The sequence below is a fragment of the Protopterus annectens genome, chromosome 9.part0, assembly GCF_019279795.1.
Source record: "Protopterus annectens isolate FY-2018-M chromosome 9.part0, PAN1.0, whole genome shotgun sequence".
Classification (NCBI taxonomy): Eukaryota; Metazoa; Chordata; order Ceratodontiformes; family Protopteridae; genus Protopterus; species Protopterus annectens.
The window spans coordinates 1,181,618,374-1,181,633,915 of record NC_056743.1 but is presented as its reverse complement, the minus strand read 5'-3'; the positions used below and the strand labels follow the sequence as shown (position 1 = coordinate 1,181,633,915).

The window sequence follows — 15,542 nt, the reverse complement described above, 5'->3', positions numbered from 1 at the left end:
TTTTTTCTTTAATTTGGGGGTATAGATGGCCTAAAATTGGCACCATAACCTTGTACAGGTAGATTTTAATGTATGTGTAGCATAGTCTCTGTGGGAAGTCTTGTAATATGGAGATTAGCTGTGTGTTTCATATTTATCACCATGGCCACAGGCCTTGATGAGATATTCATTTGTGTGACCTTTTGTTACCTCCTCTTAGGAAGTTATCCCAAGAATTCCCCTCTGATTGTTGTTCTCCCTTCTCCCATTGTGTCCTCCATTAGGGCTCCAGAGATCCTGATGCACAGTGGCCACAACCGTGCAGTGGACTGGTGGAGTCTTGGTGCATTGATGTATGATATGCTGACGGGATCGGTGAGTCCTTTCCTTCCCTCTCTGTCCTTTATTTGCTTCATTCCTTTTCCCTTTCACCTCATCATTCCTTACTGTTTCACTCTGTTATCTTCCACTCTTCATGCCTTCTCCGTTTTTTTTTTTCTGTGTATGTTTTTTCTGTCTCACTTTTTGTGTTCATTTCCCCTCTCCCTTTTTTTTTTTAGCTATTTTTAATTTAAAACTGTTGGTTGCTACATATAATAATAAAATCTAATTCAGTTAACTAGTACTGAGGCTGTGTTAGATGCAGGTATATGACCTCCCAGTAGAATTTGTGTGAGGGCAGGTGTTAGTAAATTCCGTAGTAGTCTAAAGGTCACAGGACAGTGTGATCCATTGATAAGGGGATATGTTTTCCTGCAGCAGGCTCACAAAAATATACAATAGTTTATGGCATGTTTAATATCCCCTCTTCCTCATCCTGATTTACCTCTTATGGTTCATTAACAATTATCAGTTGTTGCCTCCACCTATAATGTACAATGGAACCATTGATAATGGGGTGAAATAATGAACTGTACAATAAGGAATATTTTATGTGTATGCGTATATTGTATGTGTGCTTGCGTATGTGCGGTTTGCTCTTTGTAATACTTTTTTTCTTTAAGGATGCAGATGTGCACACATGCATACATATGTTCTTGCAGAAACTTAAGTTGCAGTCCATTTAGGTTCACATCAGAACATGTAAAGAAAAATTAGTTTGGAGTTTTTTTTTGCTGTCCGCCCCCTGAAGCATTGACATTCTATAATTGTACTGTACTGGGATTCTGTCTTATCCCACATATTTGTTATTTGGATAAACCTACTACACACAAATGCCTCTCTTTAGGGTGAACAGAAAACACTGTTTGGCTAAGTGACTTGCTCAGAATCATTCATAAAGCAAACCCGAGACTGAGGGAATCAAATTTGTAGTCTTAATCTGCTGTGTTGAAGTCAGCTGAATGGCATAGAGAGTAAGGCTCTGACTGAACTGCTGGTGGCCCAAGTCCATTTAGTGACTTTGGTCCGTGTAGTAGCTGACTGGTGAGGATGAGAGTGAGCAGCCACTGTAGACTCAGCCATCTTGCATGAGTGAGGTGGGTGTCATTTGCCACGAGGGTGATAAGCAGGAGCACTGGGTGTTAAACTCAGTGAAGTTTGAGCCTGCTAAGTCCGAGCTGTCATAGTGTACTTGCACTAGAAAGCTAATGGAAACATGGTCAGCCAAGACATACTTCCACTCAAGAAGCAGCAATGGTGGAGCTTAGCAGAGCTGTCAAGAGAGGGTACTCCCATGAAAAGACAGTAAGCCATCCCCAAGGACCGCCATGCTGGCTTGCTCCCTACCTCCCAAGTAGGAACCAAATGTACTTTCCAGAGAAGTAAATATTGTGGGAAATAATATCCAGGGATTTGTTATGGCTAGGCTTGTATAGGCCCTAGGGCCGATAGCCTAGTACCAACCTATGAACCTACCACTCATCTCTTGTTGAGGCATGAAAGGTGGACTGAGGTAAAAGAGCAGGAAGGAATTGGTCAAAAGGGCTGTCATCTAATCTAGGAATGCTTGACTCCTTTTTCCCCCTCCCTCTGGGTTCAGATAGGGAAGCTATCGGGTGAGATCCTGGGAGAGGAATGAAAATTCTATAAGCTAAGCTATCAAGAGTTTGCTGTCATGGTTAGCCTGTGTTATCACACTTGATCATTCATGAAAGTGAAACAGCACGTCTTACAGGATAACACCATTCTTGAATGATAAACACAGTGTCAGTATTACACGCAAACAATATTACCATGTTGGGAAACAGTGTGCATGTGTGATAATGATTGATGTCCTTCAAGGATGCATCTGCAGTCCTTACAAATGGGTTGTCCTGTCGTCAGGCAGCCCTTCGGTCGGCCGGATTCCAAAGTCTGGGTCCGGCTTCGGCTGGTGTCGCACTTCACCCGACGTCATCGCTGCAGTTTTTCGGGTATAAAGGCATCAGCCGACGCCATTTTCGTCAGTCTTTCTTGCCACGTAGCGCCCAAAGCAGAAGCTGTTCGCAAGTGCCGGTCGGTCAGATCCAGAGATTACTACTACCGAATACTACTTCGAAGACTTCTAAAAAGCTAAGTACCCCGTTGGGGACTCTTTCTTGCCTCAGCCGATGTCAGAGAAAGTGAATAACTGTTTATCTTGTGGGAAACAAATACCTCATAAAGATTTCCACTCCTACTGCATACATTGTTTAGGCCCTGGGATATACAGTCAATATAAAAAAGTCAAGGCTGATTCCATCCCAAAGAATAACCTTTCTGGGTGCAGAGCTGGACACTTCAAAACAAATGGCATCCCTAACTGCAGAAAAGAAAGAGCAACTACCTCTCTACTTCTTGGCATTAACAAAGCAGAACCATCTAACTGCAAGAAAAGTACTACAAGCCCTAGGCTTCATGGCATCCTGCATAATTCTGGTCCCTCATGCCAGACTGCATATGAGAAAGCTACAGTGGTACCTAAAGAATTTGTGGTCCCAACACAAGCACAGCCTAGAAACCAAAATTCCAATAATCCCATGCCTGAAGCAAGAGTTCCTATGGTGGGCTCAGGCCTGTCAATCAAACACAGGATTGCCCTTCTGCAACTGTCAACCAAGCCAAACCATCACGACAGATGCCTCAGACCTCGGTTCGGGGGCACACATGCTGGGCAAGTGCATACAAGGCTTATGGACTCAAGACCAGCTGCGCCTGCACATAAATCTAAAGGAAATGCTGGCAGTAAAATTGGCAATCCAGTCATTCAGACCATTTCTCCAAGAAGGTCAGTTGATGATAAGGACAGACAACACCACAGTTATGTGGTACATCAACAAACAGGGAGGCACACATTCATATCCTCTATGCCGACTGGCACTGGACCTATGGGATGTGGCTCTGAGCTACAACATTCAGTTACAAGCAATTTTTGTACCGGAAAAAGAAAACATTCTAGCAGACATATTAAGCAGAACTACCACAGATGCCCACGAATGGATGCTGCATCCGGACATCTTCAAAGCCATCACAAGAGAATGGGGATTACCACAAATAGACTTATTTGCATCCCCACTCAATCACCAGCTAAAGAAATTCTGCACAAGGACGTACCACCCACTTGCTTGGAAGGTGGACTCCCTATCCTTCAGTTGGAAAAAACTGACAGCATACGCATTCCCACCACTTCCTTTGATGCACAAGGTGCTTCTGAAGATCAAAGAGGAACGTCCAAGGATCATCCTGATAGCTCCAGACTGGCCAAGACAACATTGGTACCCATTGCTGAGGAGCATGTCTCGGGAACAAATATGGACACTACCCCTGATCCCATTACTGTTAACACAGAACAACTACAACATCATGCATCCAAACCTGAAAACTCTGCAGCTAACTGCCTGGAACATTACATAAGCGCAATTAACCCAAATTTATCCCAAAGTGTTAAAGACATAATCCTGGAGGCTCGTAGACCTTCAACAAGAAAGAATTATGCAGCAAAATGGAAAAGATATCTCATTTGGAGTACTGCAAAGGGAAAAGATGTGACACTGGTAAACATAGCCAACATCCTGGAGTACTTGGCAGAGCTCTTCCATACAGGCCTGTCCTATTCTTCCATCAAGATACATGCATCAGCTATTTCAACAGAATACAGCTTGGATCCTCCTGTCTTCTCTCATCCTCTGCTCAGACAGTTTCTGAGAGGAATTAAAAATGTAAAACTTCCCAGGAAACCACCATTGCCAGCATGGGACTTGAACTTTGTGCTAGAAAAATTGACACTTCCCCCTTTCGAACCAGCAGCTACAGCAGAATTACAATACTTATCCTAGAAGACTGCTTTCCTGCTGGCAATAACTTCAGCAAGAAGGGTCTCTGAACTACAGGCATTAATGGCAGTGCAACCCTTCCTGATCTTCCATCAAGATAGAGTGTCCATGAGAACAAATCCTACATTTATGCCTAAGGTGGTATCCAGAGTGTCTTTAAATCAGGCTATCCACCTACCTACATTCTTCCCCAACCCACAGAACAGGGGAGAAAGACTCTTGCATACCTTGGATGTACATAGACAATTACGCTACTACCTGGACAGGACCAAGTCCAATAGAAAAACTGACCAGCTTCTGGTAGCATATGCAACAGGAAAGGAAGGAAACCAATTTCAAAACAGACAATCTCCAAATGGATAGGAAATTGCATTAGATTTTGTTACTCCTACCATGGAAAGAAAACTCCAGAGAACATCAGGCCTCACTCCACAAGGGCTACAGCCACTACCACAGCTTTCTTACGAGGAGTGGCTACCAAGGACATTATAGAGGCTGCTACTTGGACCTCCGTGCATACATTTGCCAAGCATTACAATTTACCTTTATACTCTAGATCCTGAGCAGGTTTTGCCACTGCTGTTTTGCAAGGGATCCTAACTACACCATAATCTCTACTCTTTTCCTCCTCCCCTAGTTTAGCTATTGTATTCTACCCATTTGTAAGGACTGCAGATGCATCCTTGAAGGACATAGTACAGTTTTGTACCTACCATAAATGTAGATGTCCGATAGGAATGCATCTGCAGTCAGGATTACCCACCCACCTTCCCCTCTGAGGTACTCCTACGGTATTTGCCATCCTTCAGCTAGCTTGGGGGGGATCTATTATGGTGTATTTGTTTGTATATATGTACATACATGCTTATTTTATGTGTTTGCTCTCTACTATTTGGAAACATTGGCATTTATCCAAATTTAGCCATCCTAGAGGGCACCTGGCATCTGGGGCAAGAAACACTGAGGAAAATGGCGTCGGCTGATGCCTTTATACCCGAAAAACTGCAGCGATGACATCGGGTGAAGTGCGACACCAGCCGAAGCCGGACCCAGACTTTGGAATCCGGCCGACCGAAGGGCTGCCTGACGACAGGACAACCCATTTGTAAGGACTGCAGATGCATTCCTATCGGACATCTACATTTATGGTAGGTACAAAACTGTACTTTCTGCTGATAAGCCAGTGACTATTGCTGTACTGGGGCACTTAGCCTCTAATCAGATTTTCCATTCATTTTTGCGGCATAGTTTTAGAGCTTTGTAAATTCTGATGTATGCCCAATCTAAACCATAGAAAACGTTTGACAGTAAATATTCTTGTTTGTATTGGGATAAATGCCTGTGAACAAGGGAATATGTGTACCTCACATTTTTTTTTCAGGGAAGCTGTTTATATTATATGATCTGAAGTTGTTAATCTTCTTCCATTCCTCACTGATGGGTACTGTTCCGAACCCTCGGAACGGAGTCGGCCAAATGCCAAGCTAGTGTACACCAAACTCTCGAGCCATGCTATTGCCCACAATGCCCTTCATCCCATACCTCCGATCTTGTTTGCCGCGCAGCCATGTAGCAGCGTTTTCACCGAGCTCTCTGGCTAAGTAGTTTTGAATTATTCAAACTTGTATTTCTTCCAAAAATTTTTCTTATAGTGTCTTCTTATAGTCTATCTCTACCCACAGGTATTCCTTTTCTTACCATTGTTGGTATTTTCTTGCCTTTTCCTTTACTTTTACCACCCTCTTGGTAACTCTTCATACCATTGCTGGTAGTCTGGCTCTTTTTCTCCTTCCTTTCTCAGTTTGCGCGAGTGTTAGTATGTCTGAGAAAAAGGGTACTTCAGGTTTTAAACATTGCACGTCATGCAGTGGTAAATTACCTAACAGTGACTTGCATTTTAAATGCATTTATTGTTTGGGCATCTCGCATCTTTCTGCGACTCCCCCATGTGTTATTTGTGCGAGTTTTAGTTAACTGACGTTGAATGAATGGCGTAACAAGTTGATTTTGAAAGGATTGCTTTCCTCTCCTTTCACTGAGGCTATTTCTGCGGAGGTCTCAACCCCTCCAGGCAAGGATAAGAAGCACCCTCGCTCAGACCCTTCTTCACCTGCTGGTGATAGGGGCAAAAATCATCGATCTAAGACTGGTAGATGTTCCTCCGAGTATCAACTCGCTGTCTTGGTGCCACCGATTTTGACACCTAGCACAGTTTCTGGGAAGTCTGAATTGTCGGTGCCAGGCTCTTCACCGACTACTACTGAACTGATGGTTTCTTTGGTTCCGACCAGTCTGGTTCAGGACACTTCGACACCGGCCTCGCCTTTACAGGCTCCGGCTCCGACAACCTCGGATCCGATCTTAACTATTACCCCGATTGTGACTTCGGCTCCGAGTTCCCTCTCGGTTCCGACTTTACCGTTTTCTGCAATTCAAATCGGAATCCTCGGCTACATTGAGTTCATTACCACGGACCAGATATTCGTCTTCTGTAGACCCATTTCCCGGGCAACCCTACAGTCCTTTTCTGGACCGGCCTGAATCCCCTTCTGGGATATCGATTACGTCTGCCAGGAACGTGTCCGAAATAGACATTGTTCGTCTCGTGGATCAGATATTGACTGCAAGAGGAATCTCCAGACCCTGTTCCACTCCAGGTGTTGGGATTTTTCCTTCTTCAACTCCTTTCATATTCTCCTGAGGGGGATCTTTCGGTCCCAAGGCCCCCTTCCCCATTGCTTTCAAAGAGATCCCTTCCTTCGGCGCAGACTGCGTTGATGCCTGAAGCATCTAAGTCCTGGTGGGCTTCAGTTCCGACGACAGCTCACCTTATTCACACCTTGCTTCAGGAGTGGAATATTCGGTTCCGGTCCCGGCACCGAAGGCCTTCTCGGTTCCCGTCTTGGATCCAAGAGTTATTTTCGCACTGAACACTTCTCAGACATCAGTCTTGGAGGTGGGCCATTCGGAGCGAGGTGTGACCCCGGTTCCGATTCAGTCCTCTTCGGTTCCGGGCTCCCATCCGTCTTCGGGTGGGCTTGCCTTACGGATTATGGAGAGGGTGCTGGCGACTAACAATCCTCCTCCTTCAGCTTCGCCTTTGGTTCCCCCTCTTACTCAGCCATCGTCAGCCCTTTGCAGGAGACCACTAATCCTAAGCACTCCCCTTTCTGAGGCTTCTTCGGACATTCCCACCGAAGAGCCCCCTCGGAAGAGGGTGTGCAAAAGAAAACACATGGACTCACCTGAAGAGTCCCTTACTGAGGATAGGGATTACGATGATGGGGAAGGTTCCCCTAGATCACCCCCTGACGATGTTTCCTTTAGGGACATCTTAGAGATTTTGAGTCAGCAGGGTGACTGGAAATCTTCCACCCCTTCTCCGGAGGAATCCGTATTCTTACAAGCTTTCCGTTCCTAGCCCACTACATCCTGGGTGACCACTCCTGCAGATGAGTTGGTCAAATTCATTGTACAGTGAGCGTGGAGGAGTCCGGATTCAGTAGAAGCTATCCCCAGGAGATCAGACAAAGTACTTTCTCCTCCAGAAGATCAACTCTATTGGTCGAAAGGCTTGCCAGTAGACACTGTGGTGGTGGCGGCGGCCGCAAAGAAGGACTTAGAAGAGAGTCCAGCTGTTCATCCGCCCAACAGGGAGTCCCAGGCGGTGGACAGGCTAGGGAAATGAGTCTTTGCTGCAGCAACCTTTGCGTGCATTCGAGACTCCAGAAAGACCTTATTTCCAAACTCTCTGGTAGCCTCGCGGGTCAAGTGCCAGATGGAGCAAGTGACAAAGTGGCCTCCCAACTTGCCACCCTTGAAGCGATTTCGATTTCCTCCATGAGGTTGCTCTCCCACCAAACCGAAGGAGCAGCTAGAGCAGCAAGTGCTGGCGTGGTTGTTCGACGTCATGCCTGAATGCACATTCCTGACCTACCAGATTCCTTCAAGTCTTCCTTTTTGAATGCCCCTATTGAGCCCTTCACGCTCTTTGGTTCTAAGGTCAAGGATACTTTGGCCAGGTGCGAGCAGGACGGAAAGACCTTGTCTGCCGTGGGCCTGCGCTTCTCCAAACCTTAGCGTTCCTTCTCCAGGAATCAGAGTGCAAAGTTGTGGCACAAGAAGTCGCAAGGTTTCTTTCGTGACGCACATGGCGAGGACTCCTCCAGAGGCAGAGGATGGTCCAACGGTGGAAGACATCCCTTTAGGGGCAGAGGGGGTTACTGGAATTAGGGCTCCAGAGATTCTTTCACCAGTAGACCCTATCAGTGCTCCTGAAGCATTGCCCGATTGCTTTCCTCTGGAAGCAGTTGGAGCATGTTTCTCTCTGCACCAAGCAGCCTGGTCCTCCATTACCGACGATTTATGGGTGCAGAGAATTATCACCAGAGGGCTGTCACATTCCCCTCAAATCCTTTCTCCCTTCCCGACGTTTCACACAGTGAAAGGGAGGAGGCATCTTCCGAAATCAAGAAGCTTCTTCTAAAGCGATGCGGATTAGGGTTCTACTCCAGACTCTTTTTGGTGCCAAAAAGACAGGGGACTGGAGGCCTATTCTGGATCTCAGTCATTTGAACGGTTCAGTTATACAGACCACATTCCGCATGGTCACTATTCAATCCATCCTTCCATGCCTTCAGGAGGGTGTGTGGATGTGCTCTCTAGATCTCCGGGATGCGTATTACCACATCAAAATGGGCAAGCGCTCCAGGAGGCTTTTGGGCTTCCGGCTGGGAGCCAATCATTTTCAATTCAGAGCCCTGCCTTTTGGTCTCTCGACGGCCCCCAGAGCGTTCACGAAATGTCTAGCTGTGGTGACAACTCACTTGAGACTGCACGGATTCCAGGTGTTTCCTTATCCGGATGATTGGCTGCTCTTCGCCCCCACCAAGCGTCTACTGACCAGGGCCCTGCGCCACACTCTGTCTCTGGTGGTGTCTCTGGGTATTACTATCAATTGTGAAAAATCAAACCTTCAACCCTCACAACAATTGGAGTTCATAGGGGCTGTGTTCAACACTCAGCTTGGTCTAATAGCTCTTCCTCATCACGGGCTCTTAAGACTAAGAACACAAGTGCAAGTGATACTCGACTGCAGGAAAGTGTCTGCAGGGGAAGTTTTGCAGGCTCTGGGTTCCATGGTGGCAGCCATTTCCATTGTTCCGTTGGCCAGGATTCATATCCGCCTGTTACAGTGGCTTCTTCAAACTCAATGGATACACAATCATCATCCCTTGAACGCACTAATCCTCTTCACCAATCTTTGCACGCAGGATCTCCTCTGGTGGATGAGAATGGATGAAAGTCTTTGGTGTTGCCCCTTTCAACCTCTTCAGCCCAGCACCACAGTGATTACGGACACTTCCATGATAGGGTGGGGGGGGCTATTTTTAGGGAAGATCTGTTCACGGCACGTGGTCTCCTCTAGAAGTCGACTTACACATCAACGTTCTAGAGCTCAGAGCTGTGTTACTGGTGTTACAAGCTCTCCACCCTCTTCTTCCTCTTGGACTGATTGCTATCCAGTCCAACAACATGTCTGTGGTCTGGTACATCAACAAGCAGGGAGGGACCAGATCCTACCCCCTTTGCCACAAGGCCATGAGAATTTGGCAGTGGGCGATAGCTACCAATCGTTTCCTGATTGCTACACACATTCCTGGGAGTACCAATGTGATAGCGGGCAGGCTGAGCAAATGCATCCTGCTTCCTCATGAATGGTCTCTCAACCCGGAAGTGGCAGAGGAAATTTTCAGCCGCTGGGGCCAGCCTTGCTGTGATCTGTTTGCCTCCCCCCTCCAATGCGAAGTGCAGCAGCTACTTTGCCCTCTTGCCTCCGCAGGGGGAGTCCCCGAGAGATGCTCTGACTCTTGATTGGCCCACGGGTCACCTGTGCGCTTATCCTCCCATCCCCTTGATACCCTTAGTCTTAAGGAAAGCTACTCGGTTGAGAAGCAGAATGATTCTCATTGCCCTGTTCTAGCCTCGTCAGGTTAGGTTCCCCTTCCTTCAGCCACACCTGCTCCGACTCCCTTGGATTCTAGACTTCCATCAGGATCTCATCTCTCACCCCCAAGGGTTGTCATCTCCAAATATGGCCACTCTCAAACTGACAGCTTGGTTGCTCCACTTCTGTTAGTAGCCAGTCTTGAGTCACTTTCTTCTCCGATACGGAATATTATTTTGGCCTCCCACAAACCTTCTACCAGAAAACTTTATAAAGACAAGTGGAAATGTTTTTCCTTGTGGGCACAAGAGCTGTTTCTGGATCCTGTTTCTGTTCCAGTAGCTACGGTTCTTCAATACCTGACCAAGCTTTTCCTTAACGGGGCTTCTGCATCCACGATTCGGGTGCATCTAGCTGCCATCTCCAGTTTCCATGATGGTTCAGACGGAATTTCTGGTATTTCTTCCCATCTGTGTAAGACTTTCTTGAAGGGGATTTTTCATTCTAGACCTCTCATTAGGCAACCTGTGTAATCATGGAATCTGTCTAGGGTGCTTCAAACTTTGACTCTACCTCCTTTCGAGCCATCTGCAACCTGTGATGTGAAGTTTCTGTCCTGGAAAACCTTGTTTCTGGTGGCGGTTACTTCAGCCAGGCATGTATCAGAGCTACAAACATTATGCATTAAAAGTCCTTATTTGATTTTCCATAAGGACAGAGTATCACTTTGCACTAATCCCACTTTCTTACCCAAGGTGGTTTCGGAATTCTCTAGTAATCAGTCCATTGAGTTGCCTGTGTTTTTCACTAATTATACAAACAAAGGGGAGTACTGTCTTCATTCCTTGGATGTCCACAGACCGTTGCGGTTTTATTTGGACAGGACAAAGTCTTTTCGAAAGTCAGGTCAGTTTTTGTTGCTTTTGCGGACTCTAGTAAGGGATCGGCAATGTCTAAGGTTACCTTGTCTAAATGGCTTAGGGATTGCATCTCCTTTGTTTATTCTCTGGAGGAAGAATCAGCTCCTGGCTGCATTAAACCTCATTTCACTAGAGCTGTGGCTGCTTCTGTCACCTTTCATGCTAGGGCTTCCATGGATGATATTTGTGCAACTGCCACCTGGGCTAAACCCCATACCTTTATCAAGCATTACAAATTGGATCTGATCTCCAGGGATAGAGCTGCCTTTGGCTCTATGTTTCTCCGGAATGTTCTTCCATGAGGGCCACCCAGATTCTGTAGTAGCTAGGGACCTGGTCCATCAGTGAGGAATGGAAGAAGATTAGCAACTTCAGATAAAGAAGTTATGTCTTACCATAACGTTCCATCTGAGTTGTTGATGGTCTTCCATTCATCACACTCTCCCACCTTCCCCCGCCAAGGCTCCTGGCGGATCTTTGGGTCGTTTTGGTGAGTTAGGGTGTTTGCGCAGAGATGGCCTCTGCCTCTGTTTCTTATATATATATATGTTGCTACTATGGTTCTGCTAACTCGATCTGAGGTGTGGGATGAAGGGCATTGTGGGTAGTAGCATAGCTCGAGAGTTTGGTGTACGCTAGCTTGGCATTTGGCCGACTCTGTTCCGAGGGTTCGGAACCGTACCCATCAGTGATGAATGGAAGATCATCAACAACTCAGATGGGTATGGTAAGACATAACTTCTTTTTTTCTCTGATACAGATTTTTTTTTCTGCTGTCATAGAATAATTTATTAGCTTCTGTGTAAAGAACTGTCATAAAAAGATGTGTCCTAAACAAGAATGTTTAATATGTTGCTTATTTATTTAGAAGACTGTGAGAATGCGTGACTAAGATGCAGTTTTCCTTATGGTATTAAGAAACTTATAGTTAAATGCTTGGTAAGCATATGTAGTTTTTGTTAAGAGTTTGATCTGATGAGATGCTGTCTTGAGGGGATCTTTCTTGAGGTCTGTTTCTTAAATGTCATGTGTGACGCCACATTATCAGTTGTCTGTTTTCTGTTATTACAGAGTCTTGTACAAAATGGAGCTGTGCTTAGTTTGTGATAATAAAGTGCTGCCACTCACAGGGGCACTGATTATAGTATCAAAGCTTTTAGTGCCTTCCACAAACTTAGACCATCAGTTGCCCAGACAGGGACAAAAGGTGGAGGAATCTCAATATATGTTAACAGTAAGCATAACTCTAGGTTGGTTAAATAGGACAATATCCTGGAATTTATCCATGTACAAATCACCGTAGACAAAGTCCCATACCATATCCTAGCAAGTTATAGGTCGCCCTGTATGTCCCTAGAATTCCATAGCTTGTACCTTGACCGACTGGAGACAGCCACCATTAAACTAAGTACCTTATTCATGGAAGTCTTCAACTACCTCTGTAGACTAAGAAAACATACATTGCCTCATGCTTACAGGCACAATGATTCCTAGATTGTATTAACAGAAATACTCTTGACCAGACAGTGTGTACACTCACCAGAGGTTCAAACATACCAGACTTGGTACTCACCAGTATGAGAGAGGGTTACCCCCCCATCATGTTATCACTGGTTAGGTCAGACCACAGAGCTGTCTGCTTTGAAGTAAAAATCAACTTGATAATTCCCAGCAAACCCCATAACAGTTAGCAACTGTGCCAAAGTGATCTGCATACTATTAGGTGATAGTTTGCCAAATTTCAGTGCCCACCCAACCCGAAGTTTCTAACAATCTATGCAGAATTGTTCACAGATACCTTTTACAACAATTTAAATAGAGGCTGCTGTACCTACTTGGATGTAAGCCCAAAACAAATCATGCCGGTAAAATCCTAACCTTAACAGGGTATGTAAAAAAAGAAAGTCATGGCTGAAATCTGTAAGAGCAACTCCCATAATGATAGAAGCTCTCTAATGAAACTGAACAGGAAACTAAGAGGCTAATTACAACGTCAAGATAGCCTCACAGGCTGAAGACAACTGTAAGGCTTTCTACAGCTACGTCCAGCACCTCAAAGGCAGCACTTGTCAGTGTGCTGAACTGCTGGTCACTGGTGCCACCTTCACTGAGCAGATCCATATAGTAAATTTGCTGGCTGACAAATTCAGTTCAAACTTCAGCCACCTCACCCCATGAAATACCTACCAGCATACCCCCCCAAACTATTAACAGGGAGCAGATCCTGGCAGTGCTCCCTAAGACCTGAAACACAGCTTCAGTGCACCTCCTAAATTGCTTTAAATATGACCTTTTAGGACCACTTGAGTCACTTTTCAACTATAGCCTCAAAACAGACTTTGAATCATGAGAATCAAGGACTGCAATGGTTATCCCACTTCACAAGGGTGAACCATAAACCAACCTCGGAAACTACAGACCTATTAGTCTGTCTAGTCTAATATGCAAAACTATGGAATGAATTATTATTTAAATGATCAACAAAGATGTAGGCAATCTTCAGGCACTGGACCTAACCAAGTTTGGCTTTGTCAAAGGAAGGTCATGCCTCCTAAACATGGTGGACATCTTTGAGAAGGTCACCAAGACACTGGATGAGGTGAAAATGGTGCATACTGCCTACCTGGCTGTGGCTAAGGCATTTGACACAACACAAAACTATACTCGGGTATAGTTGACAAACACAGAACTGGGCATAAAGGAAGTCAGGATTAGTGAGACCACCTCTGCTAAGAGACCAGTCACTAGCAGGATGCCATTAGGGCTCCATGCTGGTGCCCTTTCTATTTGGCATCTACTTGTCAGACATAAAGGCTAATGTCAAGGGTCTTTGGCTGACTGTTTGCAAGTGACTGCAAATTGGGAGCTGTCATAGATTTTCATCCATGACACACACATCTTACAAGAGTGTCTAATACAGACAAATGACTTGTACCAAAGTCATGGATTAAAACTCAATGCCAAGAACTGCATTGTAGTGCCTTTTGGAAAAACTGCCACCCAGGCTAATTACTCCATCAGTAAGACACCCCTAAGAGTCGACCTGGGAGTCAGGGACCTGGAAACATATGTAGACAGTAATCTGGCCTTTGTCCAACGTGTGGACACGGTAGCAAGAAAATCTTTCTATGTTGCCCAACTTATAAGTAAGAACATGGTGTCCAGATCCAAGGAAGTAATCCTTGAGTATAATACCCCCTTCAGCATGTACCTGACCAGACATGCAACAGTTGGAATGCCCACAAAGGTTCCTTACCAGGAGAATCCAGGGTATAAACACATTGCCCAGTATGGATGTCTCTATAGTTGGCCTTCTACCATTTACCGAGAGGCAGTCCATTCCTGACATACAAGACATTCTCAGATCCAGTTCTGTTGGACATTTTGCATATCTGCAAAACAAACAGCATCAGTACCACTAGATCAAAGGATTTAAATTTTATTTGTATCATAAATAAGACATGTTGGTGAAACAGATAGTGTCTTGGAGGATCCCCATGTTCTGGAAGAGGCTGCCTAGCCATGTAAAGCAGAGTCTATCCCTAACCCAATTTAAGCTTAACCTTGACCAGTTGATGGGAAATCGGAAATTCAGCCCAGGTTTGGCCCCATGTCTCTGATAGAGACAGAAGTAGTGCCCAAATGAACATAGTCCCCCCCCCCAGATAACCTCTAGAAACTTCTAACTAACACCCCATTGTAATAAACGTCCATGATACATAGGAACACAGTAGAGATGTGTTGCTTGGCTGGGATTACAAAGGCCCTGGTGGTTGGCTTAGTATATACCTTTGAACTGATGAAGTAGTTGAGAGAAGAACCCCACAACCTACATTATTTTTAAGTATGAGCTTAATTTCACAATCTTGATGGGTGTGGTGGTGCAGCGGTTAGTATTGTTGCCTCACAGCAAGAGGCTCTCTGGTTTGATTCTCGGCTGGAGCGTCTTCTGTGCTAGTCTGCATGTCCTCCCTGCAGTCGATTGAACATTAAAGCCTTCTGTGAAGGTTGGGTGCCGGGCTGGCAACTCGACACTGTAAAAAATCTACTGCCAATCAGGAACAGACCGGTGATCCTCTGTGGTGACCCCTAACCAGGAAAAGCCGAAAGACTTTTTAGTAGGTGTACTGCTTCCAGTTTATTAGTAGATGCCCTTTAAGTATGGGTAAGTAAGCAAAAGTGTTGATAAAATAATGTGAAAGGGCAGTGAGACAGGAGAATTTCACACCACCTTGAAATACACTTGTCAAATCATGGCTTTATCATTTCTGAGACATCGGTGCCTTAGAGTTAAGTAATAGAGAATTGTCCTTTATGGCCCCGAAACACATCATAAATTAAAGATAGTCATTTGGCTTATGAAACTTCCATTTTTACTTTTTTTTAAGTTATACTTTGCAGAGTTTCCACAATTTGCAGTTTTCCTCTTGTTTTTTGTTCTTCATTGTCTGAACTATTAATGGG

The 15,542-nt window shown here is 45.2% G+C and overlaps 1 protein-coding gene across 1 annotated transcript in view; it reads left to right on the top strand.

The window, feature by feature from the left end:
- Nucleotides 1-15,542, top strand: part of LOC122811913 (ribosomal protein S6 kinase beta-2-like) — a gene marked incomplete in the record, with an annotated part of 1,307,756 nt that overhangs the window by 606,441 nt on the left and 685,773 nt on the right. Inside the window, 1 exon segment of the mRNA XM_044084073.1 lies at nt 264-354. Within this exon segment, the coding sequence (XP_043940008.1) occupies nt 264-354 (91 nt within the window).